This window comes from Oncorhynchus mykiss, chromosome 2 (genome assembly GCF_013265735.2).
Source record: "Oncorhynchus mykiss isolate Arlee chromosome 2, USDA_OmykA_1.1, whole genome shotgun sequence".
Taxonomy (NCBI): Eukaryota; Metazoa; Chordata; class Actinopteri; order Salmoniformes; family Salmonidae; genus Oncorhynchus; species Oncorhynchus mykiss.
Window position 1 is genome coordinate 76951605 of NC_048566.1, and position 23463 is coordinate 76975067.

General features: G+C 43.2%; 1 protein-coding gene across 3 annotated transcripts in view; it reads left to right on the top strand.

The window, feature by feature from the left end:
* LOC110502025 (SH3 and multiple ankyrin repeat domains protein 3-like) overlaps positions 1 to 23463 on the top strand; it is a 296396-nt gene that overhangs the window by 88156 nt on the left and 184777 nt on the right. Inside the window, exon 1 of one of the 3 annotated variants that reach the window (XM_036955945.1) lies at positions 3954 to 4175. The exons of 1 other annotated variant lie outside the window; for it this stretch is intronic. In XM_036955945.1, the coding sequence (XP_036811840.1) occupies positions 4089 to 4175 (87 nt within the window). In that variant the 5' untranslated portion in view covers positions 3954 to 4088. Of the gene's footprint in view, positions 1 to 3953; positions 4176 to 20035; positions 20177 to 23463 lie in introns of those variants that run through there. One more of the 3 variants, XM_036955949.1, reaches the window with a different exon arrangement.

Below are 23463 nucleotides of genomic sequence, written 5' to 3' on the forward strand. Positions count from 1 at the left end.
AACATTACTGTACATGATTCACTCATTTAATATAATGTAGGGCAGACAGAGATGTCTCTGTCTATGCTGATACTACCTATTACATCTCATCCACTACGACAGCTGCCTGGGTTATGGGAGGGTTCCGCACATATGACTCATCTTATGATTTTACTCACATTCAGATAAACCTAAGTATTTTTGTCAGAAATGTCTTTCTCTGTGGATTTTAGAGCTAGCTACAGGCCTACCAGTTCAGTCATTCTATCTATTTTGTAGCGTTAACTCTAGATACCAAGTCAAGTTTATTTGTCATATGCACAGGATACACATGGTACACAGTACAATGAAATGCTTATTTGCAGGTTAATTCTCGATAATGCTACGTAATAAGAATAATACAAATTAATAATGAAATAAAATCAGATCAATGGAATAAAAATGCAGGATACACATCATGAAGGCAGCTGTCTACTATGTGTTGTAGAGAGACTGGAGAGTCTAGTGCTGTCTACTATGGGTTGTAGAGAGACTGGAGAGTCTAGTGCTGTCTACTATGGGTTGTAGAGAGACTGGAGACAGTCTAGTGCTGTCTACTATGTGTTGTAGAGAGACTGGAGACAGTCTAGTGTTGTCTACTATGTGTTGTAGAGAGACTGGAGAGAGTCTAGTGCTGTCTACTATGGGTTGTAGAGAGACTGGAGAGTCTAGTGCTGTCTACTATGGGTTGTAGAGAGACTGGAGAGTCTAGTGCTGTCTACTATGGGTTGTAGAGAGACTGGAGAGTCTAGTGCTGTCTACTATGTGTTGTAGAGAGACTGGAGAGTCTAGTGCTGTCTACTATGTGTTGTAGAGAGACTGGAGAGTCTAGTGCTGTCTACTATGTGTTGTAGAGAGACTGGAGAGTCTAGTGATGTCTACTATGTGTTGTAGAGAGACTGGAGAGTCTAGTGATGTCTACTATGGGTTGTAGAGAGACTCGAGAGTCTAGTGCTGTCTACTATGGGTTGTAGAGAGACTTGAGAGTCTAGTGATGTCTACTATGGGTTGTAGAGAGACTGGAGAGTCTAGTGCTGTCTACTATGTGTTGTAGAGAGACTGGAGAGTCTAGTGCTGTCTACTATGTGTTGTAGAGAGACTGGAGAGTCTAGTGATGTCTACTATGTGTTGTAGAGAGACTGGAGAGTCTAGTGATGTCTACTATGGGTTGTAGAGAGACTGGAGAGTCTAGTGCTGTCTACTATGGGTTGTAGAGAGACTTGAGAGTCTAGTGATGTCTACTATGGGTTGTAGAGAGACTTGAGAGTCTAGTGATGTCTACTATGGGTTGTAGAGAGACTGGAGAGTCTAGTGCTGTCTACTATGTGTTGTAGAGAGACTGGAGAGTCTAGTGCTGTCTACTATGTGTTGTAGAGAGACTGGAGAGAGTCTAGTGCTGTCTACTATGTGTTGTAGAGAGACTGGAGAGTTTAGTGCTGTCTACTATGGGTTGTAGAGAGACTGGAGAGAGTCTAGTGCTGTCTACTATGGGTTGTAGAGAGACTGGAGAGTCTAGTGCTGTCTACTATGGGTTGTAGAGAGACTGGAGAGTCTAGTGATGTCTACTATGGGTTGTAGAGAGACTGGAGAGTCTAGTGCTGTCTACTATGTGTTGTAGAGAGACTGGAGAGTCTAGTGCTGTCTACTATGTGTTGTAGAGAGACTGGAGAGTCTAGTGCTGTCTACTATGGGTTGTAGAGAGACTGGAGAGTCTAGTGCTGTCTACTATGGGTTGTAGAGAGACTGGAGAGAGTCTAGTGCTGTCTACTATGGGTTGTAGAGAGACTGGAGAGTCTAGTGCTGTCTACTATGGGTTGTAGAGAGACTGGAGAGTCTAGTGCTGTCTACTATGGGTTGTAGAGAGACTGGAGAGAGTCTAGTGCTGTCTACTATGGGTTGTAGAGAGACTGGAGAGAGTCTAGTGCTGTCAGCTATGGGTTGTAGAGAGACTGGAGAGAGTCTAGTGCTGTCAGCTACGGGTTGTAGAGAGACTGGAGAGAGTCTAGTGCTGTCTACTATGGGTTGTAGAGAGACTGGAGAGTCTAGTGATGTCTACTATGGGTTGTGGGAAGGTATCATCTTCTTTCTATGACACTAGGGCTGGAGGGAAGAGCACAGAGTCACCCTGCGGAAAGGAGAGGAGATGAGAGGAGGAAAATTGAGCATGTTGGCTGGGCCCTCTACATAGAGACATGCACTTTCCTTGTATGCACCTGCAGACACACACACAAGCACAAGCAAAACACACTCACAGAGAGACAGACAGGGGACAGAGGCAGAGGGGAGAGAGCACTTAGTAAAGCACTAGTTGGCCATGTGGTCACTGACATCACTGGGACCACACACACACACATCTGCAGCTTGATTGGACAGCTTAATGCTTTGCTGTACGACCTTCAGGTGCTTTCTAAGGCTAACCACCACAGCCACATCAACTTCGCACTATCCAAGAACCTCTGCCTGCCTAACACATGGCTGTGTGTTTTTTGGCAACCCCTTAAACCCACTCTGCAGACCCCTGAAAACTAATTACTAAATTCCATTATAATACAGCATTGCTCTGCAGCCAGTAGCTCATTGTATTATCTTCCATTGACAGTGAGGAGCTATTGTCCGTGTGCTGCTCAGTATTGTCCAGAGAGCCAGACTGTGTATGAGTGCGTTGTATTCTGAGCCCTCTTTTCGCGGCAGTGTTTCTGTGTAGAAATATTTAGGTGTGATTTGTGTATAATCGAGAGTATATGATACACATGCACACACGCACACGCACACACACACACACATACACACACACACACAGATGTATGGCAGGGAATGAGAGGATATCACCAGTGGGGAATCACTTTCACACAAAGCTCCTCTTATAGATAATCCTGTAGAAGGCGAGAGCAACACACACACACACACACACACACCACGCATACACACACACACACACACACACACACACGTTAATTACCTGCTGATGCTGAGGAAAGCTAACCTGATCCTGCACTGATCATTATACGAGGGCCAGACACATAACTGTTTAGAGTGAAGTTGGACATTGATAGAAAAGCTATTCTAACTGTGACAACTAAGTTTGGTTTTCATGCATACACCTCACTCCCTTAACACAGTCACACACACCACACAGATACTACCATCAATCCCATCACACACTGAGTTGGCAAGGCAATGGTAGTTTATCTACAATGGGTACAGTGTAAAAAAAGAGAAGAGTTACACAGCCTAGTCCCTATGTCCCCCTCCTGCCCCCTGGACTTCCTACCCTCCCCCTGCTGCTCACCCTATGGACATTGTACCCCCTCCCCCTCAACAACCATTTACCCTGCCCCACCCCCAAAGGACATTTATCATTGTTACAGTTGTAAATATGTATATATTATTATTATTATTATTATTATGTTATTGTTTCATCCTTTGACCTGCACTGTTGGACCTAGGAGCATAAGAATGTCACAGTACACTACGATTACATCTGCGACCCTGTGCATGTGACGAATCAACTCTAATCTAGTCTAGTTCCTTACATCCATCAGCTCCATGTAACACCAAAACCCCCATGATTACAACTGCAACTACAGTACCACATCATTTTACACCTTTTCCTCCCTACCTCTTCTCCCTCTTCTCATATTTACCCTCTCACTATCCCTTCCCTCTTCTCTCCCTTTCCCCCTTCACCTACCTCAATTCTCTCCTCCTTTTTTTCTCTCTCTCTCTTTCCCCCCTCTTTTCCCTCTCTCTCTCTGTCCGCGTCGGCATCCTGCGAAATCACCCCTCCATTTCTCAGTCGGTCTGTGCATGCGCCTGAGTGAGTGTGTGTGTGAGCGTGTGTGTGTGTGTGTGTGTGTGTGTGTGTGCGTGTGCTCCTCTGGCGAGACGCGAGACGGTGAGTGTGAGAGAGGAGGAAAGCCACGGAGAGGAGGATAAGAGAGGAGGAGAGGAGAAGAGAGGGAGGGGAATGGATATGGCCATGTGCGGGATGTTTTGGCGTTGGGACTGTAGCTGATCTTTCGTGGCTGAGTGTGTCTGAGTAAGTGTGTGTGTGAGTGTGTGTGTGTGAGATGGGGTCTGCTCTGGGCAGAAGAGAGGCAGCTGAAAGAAAGGAGAGGAAGGCAAGAGAAGCCAGGAAAGCCAAACTCAACAGTAAGGTATCCCACTGGCTTTATCTAGCTATACATTTATTTATCTGTCTCCCACTTCTGTCTCCCCTGTCTCTCTCTCCCCCTGCTCTGTCTCCCTCTCCCTGTCTCTCCCTCCCTGTCTCCCCCTTCTCTTGTCCCCACCCTCTCCCTCCCTGTCTCCCTCTTCTCTCTCCCCTCTCTCTCTCCCTCCCCGTCTCCCTCCTCTGTCTCTCCCCTCTCTCTCCCCCTGCTCTGTCTCCCTCTCCCTGTCTCTCCCTCCCTGTCTCCCCCTTCTCTTGTCCCTGCCCTCTCCCTCCCCGTCTCCCTCCTCTGTCTCTCCCCTCTCTCTCTCCCTCCCCATCTCCCTCCTCTCTCTCTCCCCCTGCTCTGTCTCCCTCTCCCTGTCTCTCCCTCCCTGTCTCCCCCTTCTCTTGTCCCCGCCCTCTCCCTCCCCGTCTCCCTCCTCTGTCTCTCCCCTCTCTCTCTCCCTCCCCCTCTATATCACCCCCCGTCTCTCTCCTCTGTCTCTCCCCTCTCTCTCCCTCCCCCTCTACCCCCCCTCTCTCCCCCTCCCTGTCTCCCTCTCCCGTCTCCCTCCTCTGTCTCTCACCTCTCTCTCCCCCCCTCTCTGTCTCCCCTTCCACCCCCCCTCTGTCTCCCCCTTTCTGTCTCCCCTCCCCCTCTATGTCTCCCCTTCTACCCCCCCCTCTCTGTCTCCCCCTCTCTGTCTCCCCCTCTCTGTCTCCCCTCCCCTCTCTGTCTCCCCCTCTCTATCGCTCCCTCTCTGTCTCCCCTCCCCTCTCTGTCTCCCCCTCTCTATCGCTCCCACCCTTTTCCCCTTCTTGTCTCCCCCTCCCCATCTCTCGCTCCCCTGTCTCCATCTCTGTCTCCTCCTCTGTCTCCCCTTCTCTGTCTCCCCTTCTCTGTCTCCCCTTCTCTATCCCTCTCTGTCTCCCCTTCTCTGTCTCCCCTTCTCTGTCTCCCCTTCTCTGTCTCCCCTTCTCTGTCTCCCCCTTTATGTCTGTCAGTGTCTCTTACTCTCTGTCACTCTCATTTTCTCTCTTTCTGTGTATTTCCCTCTCTCTCTCCTTATCTCTCCCTCCCTATCTCTCTCTCTGTCATTCTGCTCTGCTGCATGTTAGCAGTGTGAGGATGAGGAGAGCTGCAGTTCTGTGTGATAGCTACTCCTTCAGCATGCTAATGTTTCTCTCTCTGCACTGTTTCTGCCTGACATGTAGACTGTCTGTAAGTGGGTGTGTATGTTTGCGTGTTTGTGTGTACCCACACATATGTGTGTGTGTGTGTGTGTGTGTGTGTGTGTATATATATATATATATAAGTGTATCAGTGTGCATGTGCACCCATTCACTGATACATTTTAATGTGGTTGCGTGTATACATGCACGTGTGTGTGTGTGTGATCTGTTAGTTGGACTCCCAGGGACAATAGTGGCCTTGTAGTGTGTTTCTGTCTATTATCAACTCTGCTTCAGTCACATTCTTGCCATAACCCTGGAGTGATGCTCTGAGCTGCTGGAGAGGGACAGGGCTAGACACAGTGATGACTGTGTTGGTCTAACTAGTAGGGCGACTCATCTGTTAACAGCTTTTGTCCGCATAGAGCATTACAGCTACACAGTGGTCTTAGACTGTTTCAGTCATGATCCCTGTGTTTGTGTGTTCTCCGTCCTGACCTTTTACTTTATGTATATATGTATGTATGTATGTATGTATGTATGTATGTATGTATATGTGTGTGTGTGTGTGTGTGGGGGGGGGGGGGGGCATATACTGTAGTACAAAACTGTTTAAGTTAGTGATGTCATTAGTTATTGCAGAATGGAAGAACTCTGTCTTTCTCTCTCTGTGTAGACAGTAGCGGTGTGTGGGTAAAATCACTGGACAAGCCAAGCCCCCCATATTGGGTGATTCTGCAAATACGGGACTTTTTGTGTGATTTTAAAAAAATGTAATTCCCACCACACGTCTTTGCCACCACATAATGAACTGTGATGGTTAGGACAGAACGTGGTGGTAATGACTAAATGTATTAGTTCATAAATTTTTGCTTGCCTTATTAAGACCTGAAAAGAAACACAAATTACATATATGATCATGGTTAAATCAAAATTGTTATGTTAGGATGATTGTGTCACGCCCTGACCATAGAGAGCCCTTGGATTCTCTATAGTGGTTTAGGTCAGGGTGTGACTAGGGGGGTGTTCTAGAATGTGTATTTCTATGTTGTTGGTTTTGTATGGTTCCCAATTAGAGGCAGCTGGTAATCATTGCCTCTAATTGGGGATATTTATGAAGCCCTATCTCCCACCTGCTTTGTGGGATATTGTTTGTGTTAGTGTGTTTGGGCATGATGTCTTCATGGGCTTTAAGTTTTGTTGTGGTCTGCTCATTTTGAAGTTCGTGACAGATTGAGTGATTTTGATGTCTATTTATGTGACTTACTATGGTTACTGACTTCAATTATAAAGGTTTTCCTTTTCTATAAGATGCCCCCTACATCAACCAAGGACAGGACAAGGAAATACACTATACAGTGGGGCAAAAAAGTATTTAGTCAGCCACCAATTGTGCAAGTTCTTCCACTTACAAAGATGAGAGAGGCCTGTAATTTTCATCATAGGTACACTTCAACTATGACAGACAAAATTAGGAAAAAAATCCCAAAAATCACATTGTAGGATTTTTAATGAATTTATTTGCAAATTATGGTGGAAAATAAGTATGTGGTCAATAACAAAAGTTTATCTCAATACTTTGTTATATACCCTTTGTTGGCAATGACAGAGGTCAAAGGTCTTCACAAGGTTTTCACACACGGTTGCTGGTATCAACTCCCTCCAAAGATTTTCTATGGGGTTGAGATCTGGAGACTGGCTAGGCCACTCCAGGACCTTGAAATGCTTCTTATGAAGCCACTCCTTCGTTGCCCGGGCGGTGTGTTTGGGATCATTGTCATGCTGAAAGACCCAGCCACGTTTCATCTTCAATGCCCTTGCTGATGGAAGGAGGTTTTCACTCAAAATCTCACGATATATGGCCCCATTCATTCTTTCCTTTACACGGATCAGTCGTCCTGGTCCCAAAGCATGATGTTTCCAACCCCATGCTTCACAGTAGGTATGGTGTTCTTTGGATGCAACTCAGCATTCTTTGTCCTCCAAACACGACGAGTTGAGTTTTTACCTAAAAGTTATATTTTGGTTTCATCTGACCATATGACATTCTCCCAATCCTCTTCTGGATCATCCAAATGCTCTCTAGCAAACTTCAGACGGGCCTGGACATGCACTGGCTTAAGCAGGGGGACACGTCTGGCACTGCAGGATTTGAGTCCCTGGTGGCGTAGTGTGTTACTGATGGTAGGCTTTGTTACTTTGGTCCCAGCTCTCTGCAGGTCATTCACTAGGTGTGGTTCTGGGATTTTTGCTCACCGTTCTTGTGATCATTTTGACCCCACGGGGTGAGATCTTGCGTGGAGCCCCAGATCGAGGGAGATTATCAGTGGTCTTGTATGTCTTCCATTTCCTAATAATTGCTCCCACAGTTGATTTCTTCAAACCATGCTGCTTACCTATTGCAGATTCAGTCTTCCCAGACTGGTGCAGGTCTACAATTTTGTTTCTGGTGTCCTTTGACAGCTCTTTGGTCTTGGCCATAGTGGAGTTTGGAGTGTGACTGTTTGAGGTTGTGGACAGGTGTCTTTTATACTGATAACAAGTTCAAACAGGTGCCATTAATACAGGTAACGAGTGGGGGACAGAGGAGCCTCTTAAAGAAGGAGTTACAGGTCTGTGACAGCCAGAAATCTTGCTTGTTTGTAGGTGACCAAATACATATTTTCCACCATAATTTGCAAATAAATTCATTAAAAATCCTACAATGTGATTTTCTGGATTTTTTTTCTCATTTTGTCTGTCATAGTTGAAGTGTACCTATGATGAGTGTGCCTCTCATCTTTTTAAGTGGGAGAACTTGCACAATTGGTGGCTGACTAAATACTTTTTTGCCCCACTGTATATGCAAAAGTATGTGAACACCCCTTCAAATTGCAGGATTTGGCTATTTCACCAACACCCGTTGCTGAAAGGTGTATAAAGTCAAGCACACAGTCATGCAACCTCCATAGACAAACATTGACAGTAGATTGGTCCGTACTGAAGAGCTCAGTGACTTTCAACTGGAACCGGCATAGGACCGCTGAAGCGTGTATCACGTACAAATCGTCTGTCTTCGGTTGTAACACTCACTACCGAGTTCCCGAACTGCCTCTGGAAGCAACGCCAGCACAAGAACTGTTCGTCGGGAGGTTCATGAAATGGATTTCAATGGCCGAGCAGCCGCACACAAGCATAAGATCACCATGTGCAATGCCAAGCCTCTGCTGGAGTAGTGTAAAGCTAGCCGCCCTTGGACTCTGGAGCAGGGGATACGCGTTCTCTGGAGTGATCAGAAAACACAGTCCGACAGATGAATCTGGGTTTGGCGGATGCCAGGAGAACGCTACCTCCCCCAATGCATAGTGCAAACTGTAAAGTTGATGGAGGAGGAATAATGGTCTGAAGCTGTTTTTCATGGTTCGGGGTAGGCCCCTTAGTTCCAGTGAAGTGAAACCTTAACGCTATAGCATACAGTGATATTCTGATGATGTGCAAATCACATTGTATGATTTTTAAGTAATGAATTTGCATTTTATTGCATGACATAAGGATTTGATCACCTACCAACCAGTAAGAAGTCCGGCTCTCACAGACCTGTTAGTTTTTCTTTAAGAAGCCCTCCTGTTCTCCACTCATTACCTGTATTAACTGTACCTGTTTGAACTCGTTACCTGTATGAAAGACACCTGTCCACACACTCAATCAAACAGACTCCAACCTCTCCACAATGGCCAAGACCAGAGAGCTGTGTAAGGATATCAGGGCAAAAATTGTAGACCTGCACAAGGCTGGGATGGGCTACAGGACAATAGGCAAGCAGCTCGGTGAGAAGGCAACAACTGTTGGCGCAATTATTAGAAAATGGAAGAAGTTCAAGATGACGGTCAATCAACCTCGGTCTGGGGCTCCATGCAAGATCTCACCTCGTGGGGCATCAATGATCATGAGGATTCATCCCAGAACTACACGGCAGGACCTGGTCAATGACCTGAAGAGAGCTGGGACCACAGTCTCAAAGAAAACCATTAGTAACACACTACGCCGTCATGGATTAAAATCCTGCAGCGCACGCAAGGTCCCCCTGCTCAAGCCAGCGCATGTCCAGGCCCATCTGAAGTTTGCCAATGACCATCTGGATGATCCAGAGGAGGAATGGGAGAAGGTCATGTGGTCTGATGAGACAAAAATAGAGCTTTTTGGTCTAAACTCCACTCGCCGTGTTTGGAGGAAGAAGAAGGATGAGTACAACCCCAAGAACACCATCCCAACCGAGAAGCATGGAGGTGGAAACATCATTCTTTGGGGATGACTGCACCGTATTGAGGGGAGGATAGATGGGGCCATGTATCGTGAGATCTTGGCCAACAACCTCCTTCCCTCAGTAAGAGCATTGAAGATGGGTCCTGGCTGGGTCTTCCAGCATGACAACGGCCCGAAACACACAGCCAGGGCAACTAAGGAGTGGCTCCATAAGAAGCATCTCAAGGACCTGGAGTGGCCTAGCCAGTCTCCAGACCTGAACCCAATAGAACATCTCTGGAGGGGGCTGAAAGTCCGTATTGCCCAGCGACAGCCCCGAAACCTGAAGGAACTGGAGAAGGTCTGTATGGAGGAGTGGGCCAAAATCCCTGCTGCAGTGTGTGCAAACCTGGTCAAGAACTACAGGAAACGTATGATCTCTGTAATTGCAAACAAAGGTTTCTGTACCAAATATTAAGTTCTGCTTTTCTGATGTATCAAATACTTATGCCATGCAATAAAATGCAAATTAATTACTTAAAATCATACAATGTGATTTTCTGTTTTTTTGTTTTAGATTCTGTCTCTCACAGTTGAAGTGTACCTATGATAAAAATTACAGACATGCTTACATGCTTTGTAAGTAGGAAAACCTGCAAAATCTCCAATGTATGAAATACCTGTTCTCCCCACTGTATGGACATTTAGACATGACAATGATGAATACAGATAATTAAGAAAACTTAAAAATAGTTAAAAAAGCATGTGAAATGTTATATAAAATACCTATAATTTCTGTAATTTCCTTTTCAACTAAAATAGCACATTTTATGATGTGGTGGTAATGAAATTTCCCCTCGGACTTGTGACCATGATATATAGGCCTAAAGGCAGAGACAATAAGAAGACACAGTGGCAGAATAAAGTCCACAAAGCATATTGCATGTAAAGTATAACACAATCTTACACACAAATCATGCAAATATGTACAAAAAGTATTTTAGAAGATTTTGTGTTTTTGTGTAGTTTAATTCATGTGAAAAGACAAACATTTTTGTGAATTTTTGGGGACAAACTTCGGGATTTTTTTTTGAAAGTTATTAGAGCAATGCATGATGGGCAATGGTGTTCTGCACTTGTTTTTTTTGTGTCGCACCTTTATTTATATATTTTTTAAACGCTAACAACCCAATATTTTTAATAAACCAGGTTGTTACCAAAATAATTTTAATATAATAGTAGCCTTACGTAAAAAAATATATATTATTAATGCCGATACTGCTTTCTATGCTTGTTTTCACTTAACAGTTTGGGATACTGGTATAGGCAACAGTAGGCCTACAGGATTTTCTTTATAACGCATTTGATATTTTGTGGAGCCTGCATAACACAATTTTCTTCATAACGCATTTGATATTTTGTGGAGCCTGCATAACACAATTTTCTTCATAATGAAATTAATAGCTCCACTTTTTATACACCATTTTGTTCATAATGCATTTTATACAAGGGTTTTGTGGTATAATAGCCTGAGTGTATAACATGATTGACACGACTATAATAATCATTGTTTTACATTAACCTGTTTAACTGCATTGATATGGCTTAATTGATCACAGTCCAGACTTGTTATAGTTGAAAATACTATCCAGTTGCACCAGGAGAATTTAAACCAAACAGATTTGTTTTGCAGTTCTTCTGCTTCCCCACATTTATTGATTCATTAATTTCCCATAATAAAATGTATCCCCATTCCCCAATCAAATACCTTCATCAACACCACAAAAAAAAAGAGAAATATTTTTTTTTCCAATCTGGCAACCCTCATAAAATCCGACATAGCACCAGTATCCCAAAGTATTAAGTGAAAACAAACATAGAAAACGGCATTGGCATTAATCAAATTTAAAAAATGTAAGGCTACTCTAAACATTTTGGTGACAACCTGGTTGATTAACAATATTGGTTGTTATTAACACGTTTGTTTTTTATGTGAATAAATGTGGGACACAAAAAAGGCAGTGCAGAACCCCATTTCCTAAAATGCATTGCTCCAATAACTTTCAAAAGATTGTTTCGAAGTTTGCCTCCCAAGAAATCCTACAAATTAAGTTGCGCAAAAATGTTTGTTTTTTCACATGATTAAGCCACACAAAAACGCACAGAAACACACGAAATCTGCCTAAATACTTGATGTGCATATTTGCACGAATTGAGTGTGAGATTGTGTTGTGCAGTAACAGACAGTTAGTTACATGACCTACAGCATGGTCAAGCAAGTTCATGTTTCCACTAAAAAACTATTTAGATTTAGAAAAAAAAATGTCTCCTCGGCTATTAAAGGTTCTAGCTTAGTCTCTGAATGTCAGAGAAACTAAACACATCCCCATAGTTATTGGAGTCACGTCCATCCCAAATAATTTACAGCTTGTTTCTAGTTTAAAGCATCACAGACCTAAGCGCTGTAGTAGATCACTATATAATCAGATCAGTTTTCTTTTTTCAAAATATTAAGCTAACAAGGGGTAGGCTTATGTTTTTTGCCATTTTATTTAATAAAAGGTAGGCCTATGGCATACCCTCTCATATCCCCTCAATTCAAGTCCTGGTTTTAACTTAACAGCCTTCACTGACATGGAGGTAGGCTATTTGAGGAGTGCATTGTTGGTGGAGGAATTGGCCAACAAAACTATGGATAGCAACCTAGTTCTGTTTGTCAAACAGGTAGGCCTAACTCTTATTTCTTAAATAGGAAGAAATAGGCTCCAACACAAAGCCCTCTTGTTGTTAGTAAAGTCTAATTAAAATGAAGACAGTTGAAATCAATTTTGCCTACTCAAATGTGCCTACTTTTAGCACCATGTTTAGCACCCAGTTGCCGTGGTTAAATGCGGTGGTTTGGGCTTTCAGTTTTGCGCAAATGCTGCCATTTATCCATGGTTTTTGTTTTGGGTAGGTTTTAATAGTCACATCGATATATAGCCTAATAATTGGCTTAGAACCACAGAGAGTTACCGCAAGTCGCAAAGAAAACAGGAGCTGCCTCCACTATTCCAGCACCATTTCAACTTCAACATTGTCAAATCACCTCTGCTTAGTCTAATACAGTGACAACTAAAAGATAACAAATAACAATTTAGTCCAGTCAACGTAAGCTAAATATGATGTGTCTGTCAATGGTTCTGATTTGTGTGTGCGTGTATGAAGGTGTGTAGGTGTGTGTGCGTGCGCGTTTTGAAAGTGGAAAAATATATAGACGCCCTACTTGTAGATTGTCATGACGTTGTATTAGTTAATGTGACGACTGTTGCTCATCGAATGATTAAAGGTTTTTAATTGCGTGATTAACTGAATCAAGTAATTATTAACCTGGGGCACCATGGGAAAATTAGTTTTATTGAGTTTCTATCTCATAAATTAACTCAGAGAATATCAGAATATCGATTTTTACAATAGCCGCTAATTAATCAGTTTCCTCTACAGTCTCATTCTGAACGTCGCATAATCCGGGAATCTGCACGGACCTGGGTCTCACCAATGAGTTTGTACCACACCAATCTTAGTTGAGTATTTATTTACTAGAAAGCTAAAAGGATGTACCATGGGTAGAAAAATATTTCTTTGTCTTCAACCTTGTGTTGAGTTTTGGGTTCGTTGACTTTTTAGACCTCGTCTGCAGCTTGGGTCATTTAGTCTGAAATGTTCATTCTTCACTCGCATGTCTTATACCCTCGGGTCAGAAGTGGGCGTATCCGCCTTTAGGGCAATTCTCTGGGCGTACCAAGTTAAGGGGCAAGGTCTAGATTTTACTCAAATCCGATTTTAGACAACTAACTTCACATTTCATCTTTACCAAAACATTCTCTTTGATTTGGACATTTTCCACACAACGTACAATGTATAAATACCAAGCATATCCCAGGAAAACTCTTATAGTTACAATGTTTTCGTAATAACGTCATCTATTTACCTTTAATAACAAAACAAAAATGACATACATTTTCATATTCCATCTATCGTCATGACCACCATTGTGGCTGACGGAAACCATTGTTCCAAAGTTCCCTTTATTTCATGTTTAATGTTCTGAGGTTGGTTCTCCATAGTGAGAAGACACAGGAATCTTGTCTGTGGCCTAAGATTTACCAGGGGCGTGAGGGGTCATAATACCCCCACATCTTCAGACCCCTAGATCTCTCCTCCTCTGTTGGGGTTGAGAGATAATCTGTATGGTTGTGGTCTCCTGTAACCTGACCTGATCAGGACAGTCATGACAAGATAAACACCAATGCCATCATCCTCTCTTTCATGTTGATGAAACGTCATGCAGTACATGCTTAAAACATTTTTACCTGGCTAAAAAGCTTGCTCGCTAGTATGACTTTCATTTATTTAAAGGGCGGCAGGGTAGCCTAGTGGTTAGAGCGTTGGACTAGTAACCGGAAGGTTGCAAGTTCAACCCCCCCGAGCTGACAAGATCTGTCGTTCTGCCCCTGAACAGGCAGTGAACCCACTGTTCCTAGGCCGTCATTGAAAATAAGAATTTGTTCTTAACTGACTTGCCTAGTTAAATAAAGGTAAAATAAAATAAAAATATTGGCAACGTGAGGTAGTTAACATTAGCATTCTACATCTAGCTACATATTGAACTTCCATCCTCTCAGTCCAGGGTACGTTATAATCATTGGTCAGTACGGAGAATTAAGTAAAACCACCAAGTCCATATCCCTATCTCCATACATGGCTAATTTAGAAAAGGGTCCATTTTAGCTAGCTGGCTAGCTAGTCACCGGAGAACAACAACACAACGAGACCCAACAATTCATGCTTTTCTGTCAATGACGTATGCTCTTAATGGGATTTTATAGGAGTGACGCCAAATCCAAGCATGCTTCCCTTGACACTTTTTTTGGTGTGCCAGGACCATTCACAGAATGCTTGCTCTGTTTAGCTCAACGCTGACTGGCAAATTTGTATCCTTTTTTTGTCAAAGGAGGCCTTCAGGCGGCTACAATGTCATACTTGTTTGGACCAGACAGCATCAGATAGATGACCTACACGTAGAGAGACAGAGGGGCGCTGTTTCGCTCACTCGGATGCTTTCTCCTATGAGATAAATTCAGCCTTTTGCTAGTTGAAGGAAATTATGAAACACAGAGACGAAAGATTATTTTATGTAATTCTTTATTTTGTTTTGACAATTTTTGGGGGAAGCCAGGTTCCCTTGGCATATATGAATGCACTCCACTGTGTGTCGGGTGTGTCTGACTGGGATTGTAGCGTAAACTGGTTTCAAATTAAATAAACATTTATTTGTCACATGCGCCTGTCATGCCCTGGCCATAGAGAGGCTTTTATTCTCTATTTTGGTTAGGCCAGGGTGTGACTAGGGTGGGCATTCTAGTTTCTTTATTTCTATGTTTTCTGTTTCTATGTTTTGGCCTGGTATGGTTCTCAATCAGGGACAGCTGTCTATCGTTGACTCTGATTGGGAATCATACTTAGGCAGCCTGTTTTGCCACCTTGGTTGTGGGTAGTTTTCTTTGTAAGTGGCCTGTATAGCCCTAGTAAGCTTCACGTTCGTTTTGTTTCTTGTTTTGTTGGCGACATTTTAATTAAAGAGAAAATGTACGCTCACCACGCTGCACCTTGGTCTGGTCATTGACTTACAAGCCCTTAACCAACAATGCAGTTCAAGAAATATTTACTAAATAAAAAGTAACACAATAAAATAACAATAACAAGGCTATATACAGGGGGTACCGGTACCGAGTCAATGTGCTGGGGTACAGGTTAATCAAGGTAATGTGTACATTTTATAGGTAAGGGTAAAGTGACTATTCATAGATAATAAACAGGGAATAGCAGTTTAGGCTCTGTCTTGCCATCAATTGTGTAGCTCTGAGGTGTCCATCACCCATCTTACAGGGAGGGAAGCCCTACACACATGTTACAGCACAGGCTATATCAGATCAACTAAAATACAGAGAGAAGCAAAGGGAAAAGAGGGAGAATGTGTGTATAGGTGGCCACAATCTTCCCATGCAAAACAGTTCGGAACAGTTTGTGCATATATTACGACTACATTTAGTGATATTTTTGTTCGTAAACACAAAAAAAATTCTGAACGCAAGCCCAAGTCGGGAGCCAAAGTTTACACCCCTTCGCCAGTGATTGGTCAACAGTAGGGATTCTTCATTGAAGTGTTTGTTGTCATTCGCAGAGAGACGACTCGTTTTCATGCACATTTTTCCACTTGAGAAATACAGCACCAAACGTCTTAGTTAGATGTAAAATTGCGCGACTAAGATCTCCTCAACAAAAATTTACAAATTAATAACACTCGTTCAGCGCTTGCCGAACCAGAGCATGTGGAAGACTTTAGGAGATGAGGGAGATGAGAGAAAGGACACAGAAAAAGGAGAGACAGAGATGCGGAATGAAGAGGAGATGGAAAAAGAGAGACAGTGGAGTAGAGAAGAGATGGGATAGGGAGAGAAAGAAGGAAGTAAAGAGAAGAGAAAGAGAGTAGATTGATTGTGGTATGGTCAGGGTAGTGTTCTGAAACCAGGTCATGTAGAAACTACAGCCTGTGGCACTGCACTACACACTACACTAGACCACTGCACGACACTCTCTTTTACATGGCAGGGGCACATAGCCATCATCTATCTATTTCCTTGATATGATTCAGATTGTCTACTCAGTAAATTTTATTAATACCTCAACAGCAACACAGTGCCTTCAGAAACTATTCAGACCCCTTCCTTTTTTCCACATTTTGTTACGTTATTCTAAAATTGATAAAATGTATTGTTTTCCTCATCAATCTACACACAATAACCCAATCTACACACAATAACCCAATCTACACACAATAACCCAATCTACACACAATAACCCAATCTACACACAATAACCCAATCTACACACAATAACCCAATCTACACACAATAACCCAATCTACACACAATAACCCAATCTACACACAATAATCCATTGATCATCCTTAAGATGTTTCTACAACTTGATTGGAGTCCACATGTGGTAAATTCTATTGATTAGACATTATTTGGAAAGGCATACAGCTGTCTATATAAGATTCCACAGTTGTCAGGGTAAAAACCAAACCATAAGGTCGAATGAATTGTCTGTAGACCTACGAGACAGGATTGTGTCGATGCACAGATATGGGGAACAGTACCAAAACATTTATGCATCATTGAAGGTCCCCAAGAACACAGTGGCCTCCATCATTCTTAAATGGAAGAAGTTTGGAACCACCAAGACTCTTCCTAGAGCTGGCCACCTGGCCAAACTGAGCAATCGGGGGAGAAGGGCCTCCAGCACTCCACCAATAAGGCCTTTATGGTAGATTGGCCAGACAGAAGCCACTCCTCAGTAAAATCCATATGACAGTCCACTTGGGAGTTTTCCAAAAAGCACCTATATACTCTCAGACCATGAGAAACAAGATTCTCTGGCACCATCCCTACGGTGAAGCATGGTGGTGGCAGCATCATGCTGTGGGGATGTTTTTCAGCGTCAGGGACTGGGAGACTAGTCAGGATCAAGGGAAAGATGAACGGGGCAAAGTATCGAGAGATCCTTGATGAAAACCTGCTGCAGGCTCAGAACCTCAGACTGGGGTGAAGGTTCACCTTCCAACAGGACAACGACCCTAAGCACACATCCAAGACAATGCAGGAGTGGCTTCGGGACAAGCCTCTGAATGTCCTTGAGTGGCCTAGCCAGACCCTGGACTGAAGAGACCTGAAAATAGCTGTGCAGCGACGTTCCCCATCTAACTTGACAGAGGTTGAGAGGATCTGCTGAGAACAATGGGAGAAACTACCCGAAAACAGGTGTGCCAAGCTTGTAGCGTCATACCCAAGAAGACTCAAGGCTGTAATTGCTTGCAAAGGTGCTTCAACAAAGTACACATCACTTAAGGGTCCCTTAGTAAATGTGATATTTAAGGTTTTTCTTTTTAATAAATTTGCAAATAAATTCTAAAAACCTGCTTTTTCTTTATCATTATGGGGTATTGTGTGTAGATTGATGAGGGGATTTGTTTAAATACATTTTAGACTAAGGATATAACATAACAAAATGTGGAGAAAGTATGACGCATACATGAAAATACAAAGATCTCATATTAATTTATATGCATTAAAACTGGGGTCTTCAAACTTTTCTTGCCCACAGACCCCCTTCCCAGGAAAACCGGCGACCCAGGGACCCCATCATACATTAGCACATTTATTTTGTTCACTTCTGATCATCAGGTGAATGATAACAGCAAGGAGATGTAATCAACATTGTAAAATGAATATCTTTGATAGATCGTTTTTCATTATTTTGACCTCCCCACATTATAATTGGAAGAGGATGTGTAAACTCTAACAGATAACGCCAAACACATTTCCGCTAAGATATTAAAATGTGTTTATTCTGTACTTGCTAGTGATATTAATAATTTTTGGGGGGTGGGAATCTCTTTCTTCACCCAATATTCCTGCGGACACCCTGCAGTACCTCCAAAGACACATAGGGGGCGTGGATCCCTGGTTGAATATCCATTCATTAAAATATCATCAAATAGCACCATTATAATATTCTCAGGCAGAATGAATAGATGACCGAGGGGTGTAGTAGATTGCCCATGGCAGGCAGGGGATAATAGAGCACTAATGATCCATTGCCTGATAACTGCACTACCCACATGCCTCTCTCCTATCGCTACTCTACCCTACCCTTTCTCTCTTTTTTGTCCTCTATAAAACACCACTTTTTTTTACCACATTAGAGACAGTTCACATACAATGTTACATAGTGGTGTGAAAACATGTTGTATACACTCCTAATTTCACAGTGAGTTGTGTAACTTAATTCAGTGACTTAAACTATCCAGTTCAAATCTCCTTCTCCTGCTAACATGATTTAGGCTAAATGTCAGCTTCTTTGTGGAGTGGCAGGCTGGCTGACTGGCTGATTGACTAACTGCCTAACTGGAGTGAGACTCAGGACAGGAGCCAGAGTTAGCCTATAAATCAGAGACTTTGTGGACAGATTCAGAGTGAGGTTATGTAGCAGGGCATGTGCTACAAGAGCAACTTCATCGTAGTGGACAAATAAAGCGCTGTGCAAAGTGTGGGGCTGGTCTAACACACTACCTCTGGAGCAGGGCTACACTTGACTTGACAAAGTGTGGGGCTGGTCTAACACACTACCTCTGGAGCAGGGCTACACTTGACTTGACAAAGTGTGGGGCTGGTCTAACACACTACCTCTGGAGCAGGGCTATACTTGACTTGACAAAGTGTGGGGCTGGTCTAACACACTACCTCTGGAGCAGGGCTACACTTGACTTGACAAAGTGTGGGGCTGGTCTAACACACTACCTCTGGAGCAGGGCTACACTTGACTTGACAAAGTGTGGGGCTGGTCTAACACACTACCTCTGGAGCAGGGCTACACTTGACTTGACAAAGTGTGGGGCTGGTCTAACACACTACCTCTGGAGCAGGGCTACACTTGACTTGACAAAGTGTGGGGCTGGTCTAACACACTACCTCTGGAGCAGGGCTACACTTGACTTGACAAAGTGTGGGGCTGGTCTAACACACTACCTCTGGAGCAGGGCTACACTTGACTTGACAAAGTGTGGGGCTGGTCTAACACACTACCTCTGGAGCAGGGCTACACTTGACTTGACAAAGTGTGGGGCTGGTCTAACACACTACCTCTGGAGCAGGGCTACACTTGACTCGGGTTGCTTCTGAGGCCAAAACATCATAAAGAGACATAGAGTGGGCTGAATTCTGTTCACTTTATTTTAGTTGTAGTCTGGTTTTCAGCTGTTTTTGGCCTTGTTGACTCTAGTCTTGTTTTAGTTTGAGTTTGGCCTGGTTTGTCTTGGTTGTCTGTAGTTGGGTCTGTTTGAGTATAGCTGGGCCCCTTCCTGTCTGTCTGTCTGTCTTTCCGTCCGTCCGTCCGTCCGTCCGTCCGTCCGTCTGTCCGTCCGTGAGCACATAACTATTTCTGATTCAGCTCTTCTTTTCTATGGCCTGTTTGATGACTCCATGCATTCCTCACATTCTCCCTGCCCACCCCTGCAAACACGCCCCTCCACCCTACACCCTTAACCCTACTGATATACACACTGACAATGGAACAATGGTGAAGTTGTTGTCCTCCCTGTTAGGTAAAATTAGTTATTTCATGATTTTGAGTTATCAACTGACAGGCTCCATGCACTTCGTGTTCAGACCCAAACCACCTGTCAGCTCAATAATGATCATGGTTTTACTGATGACGTTGGACAGTGCTGAATTGCTACTGTACTGTGCCGTTTGGAAAGGGTGGGGGATCGGGAGTGGTGGGGGCAGGGCAGGTGGGGGACCTCTGTGATTCTCCATACACAAAGCCATTGCTCTGCATGTGTGTGTGTTGGTCAGTGGGGCTGAGGGCTCGGTCACTAGCTGTATCTGTATGTCAGTGAACCAGCGAGCCCTACTCTAACCTAATGTGCCTACATTTGAGGACCTACAGAGTCTAGCCACCATGCTGCTACGCACTGAGATAACCAGAAGGAGCCAAGCAACAGAGGTTAGACACCACATACACACATCTATTGAGAGGCTGCCATTTCATGGGTTAAAGAGTCTGTGGACGAAGAGATATTTCTAGAACTCAATGGGTAGGGAGATTCCAGTAGGTCTATGCACCTTAGCCAGACATTCTGCTGGGTGTTGACTGTAAGAGTTCTAGAATGTATTCTGTCTGTACACTCTGCTGGGTCTTGATTGTGGACATACTAGATCTAGAATGTATTTCGTCCACAATAGTTTTGCTTGATGTTTATTGTTTACCAGGACATTTCTACGGTTTTCACTCCTTGCTTGTGTTCTGTTGTTCCTATCATGCTGCGATGGCAGCAAGATTTACTGGTTTTGTTGTGACTAAAGTCAAGCAAGTGTGTAAACTGCTGTGGTTCTTAGAATTCTGAAGGATGCTACCAGTTACAGCAGAAGTCATTAATTCAGTGAAGCGTGAAGTAACTGAGCTTGTTGTGTCAAACCAGGAGTAGTTGTGTCAAACCAGGAGTAGTTGTGTCAAACCAGGAGTAGTTATGTCAAACCAGGAGTAGTTGTGTCAAACCAGGAATAGTTGTGTTAAACCAGGAGTTGTGGTGTCAGACCAGGAGTAGTTATGTCAAACCAGGAATAGTTGTGTCAAACCAGGCGTAGTTATGTCAAACCAGGAGTAGTTGTGTCAAAACAGGAGTAGTTGTGTCAAACCAGAAGTCGTTGTGTAAACCAGGAGTAGTTGTGTCAAACCAGGAGGAGTTGTGTCAAACCAGGAGTTGTTGTGTCAAACCAGGAGTTGTTGTGTCAAACCAGAAGTAGTTGTGTAAACCAGGAGTAGTTGTGTCAAACCAGGAGGAGTTGTGTCAAACCAGGAGTTGTTGTGTCAAACCAGGAGTTGTTGTGTCAAACCAGGAGTTGTTGTGTCAAACCAGGAGTTGTTGTGTCAAACCAGGAGTTGTTGTGTCAAACCAGGAGTTGTTGTGTCAAACCAGGAGTAGTTGAGTCAAACCAGTGGTTGTTGCCGTCCAGGTTGGAGTAGACCCAGGTGTTTGTTTCCCTGCTCTGTCCTGTCCTGCCCTGCCTGTCTGTGTAAGATAAGGCGGTTGCTTATGTCAGCACATGACATGGGACCTGGTCACATATTTCAATGGGGGTAGGGGGTGAATATGATGGCTGATGTTGCAGTTGCAATAGTCTGTTGTTTTGGGATGTATCATAGAATAGAGCAAAAATGTCTGCCACAATAGAACAAATGTTGATGCATTTTACAATTATCATCTACTATACTACTACTACTACTACTACTACTACCACTGAGCACCTTAAATTACATTTTGGGAAAAAAGGAAAACTCAGCTCCATCATTCATTGAATAATGATTTTTTTCATTGGCAAGAATAGCAAATGTAGGCATGACATGCCAGCAACAAACTCTGACACTACACATCCAAGTATATCTGACCAAATTATGAAAGGTTAGCATTGTAATTCTGAATTCTGTAAAGTGAGTGTGGAAGAGGGGATTTTTGTTGTTGTTGTCTATCATCAATGACAAGCCACCAGGTTCTTACAACTTGGATGGAAAATGACTGCGGATAATAACGGACAATATTGCCACATCTTCAATTTAAGCCTACTAGAAAGTGTGTGCCCTCAGGCCTGGAGGAAAGAAAAAGTCATTCCGCTACCTAAGAATAGTAAGGCCACATTTACTGGCTCAAATAGCCGACCAATCAGTATGTTACCAGCCCTTAATAAACATTTGGAAAAAATTGTGTTTGGCCAGATACAATGCTATTTTACAGTAAACAAATTGACAACAGACTATCAACACGCTTATAGGGAAGGACACTCAACAAGCACGGCACTTACACAAATGACTGATTGGCTGAGAGAAATTGATGATAAAAATATTGTGGGCGCTGTTTTGTTAGACTTCAGTGCGGCTTTTGACATTATCGATCATAGTGTGCTGCTGTAAAAATGTATGTGTTATGGCTTTACACCCCCTGCTATATTGTGGTGGATAAGGATTTAACTGTCTAACAGAACCGAGGGTGTCCTTTAATGGAAGCTTCTCCAACATAATCCAGGTAGAATCAGGAATTCCCCAAGGCTGCTGTCTAGGCCCCTTACTTTTTAAAATCTTTACAAATGACATTCCACCGCCTTTGAGTAAAGCCAGAGTTTATATATATGCAGATGACTCAACACTATAGACATCAGCTACTACAGCGACTGAAATGACCACAACACTTAACAAAGAGCTGCAGTTAGTTTCAGAATGGGTGGCAAGGAATAAATTTGTCCTAAATATTTCAAAAGCTAAAAGCATTGTATTTCTGACAAATAATTTACTAAACCCTAACCTCAACTAAATATTGCAATAAATACTGTGGAAATTGAGCAAGGTGAGGTGACTAAACTGTTATGGTCAAAACATATTGATACTGTACCTCAGTAGCTAAGATAGGGAGAAGTCTGTCTATAATAAAGCACTGCTCTACTTTCTTAACAGCACTATCAACAAGGCAGGTCCTACAGACCCTGGTTTTGTCACACCTGGACTACTGTTCAGTCATGTGGTCAGGTGCCACAAAGAGGGAAAATTGTAATTGGCCCAGAACAGGGCAGCACGGCTGGCCCTTGGATGTACACAGAGAGCTAACATTAATAATATGCATGTCAATCTCTCCTGGCTCAAAGTGGAGGAGAGATTGACTTCATCACTAATTGTATTTATGAGAGGTTCATCACATCACATATTGAATGCACCGAGTTGTCTGTTTGAACCACTGGCACACAGCTCGAACACCAATGCACAAGACATGCCATCAGAGGTCTCTTCACAGCCCCTAAGTCCAGAACAGACTACATAGAGCCATGACTACATGGAACTCTATACCACATCAAGTAACTGATTTTAAAAACAGATAAAAAATACACCTTATGGAACAGCGGGGACTGTGAAGCAACATTGCCACAGACACATGCATACACACACACGATAACATACGCACTATAGACACACATACACTTTCATTTTGTGTTGTAGATATGTGGTAGTGGAGTAGGGGCCTAAGGGCACATGCTTAGTGTGTTGTGAAATCTGTTAATGTTTTTAAATTGTATAACTGCCTTCATTTAGCTGAACCCCAGGAAGAGTAGATGCTACCTTGGCAGCAGCTAATGAGGATCCATAATTAATACAAATACAAATAGGGCCCTATAGAATCTGTGATATTTTTTTGTCTAATTCTGTTCTCCTCCTTTCAGTTTTTTCAGGTTTATGCAACCATGCTTAAA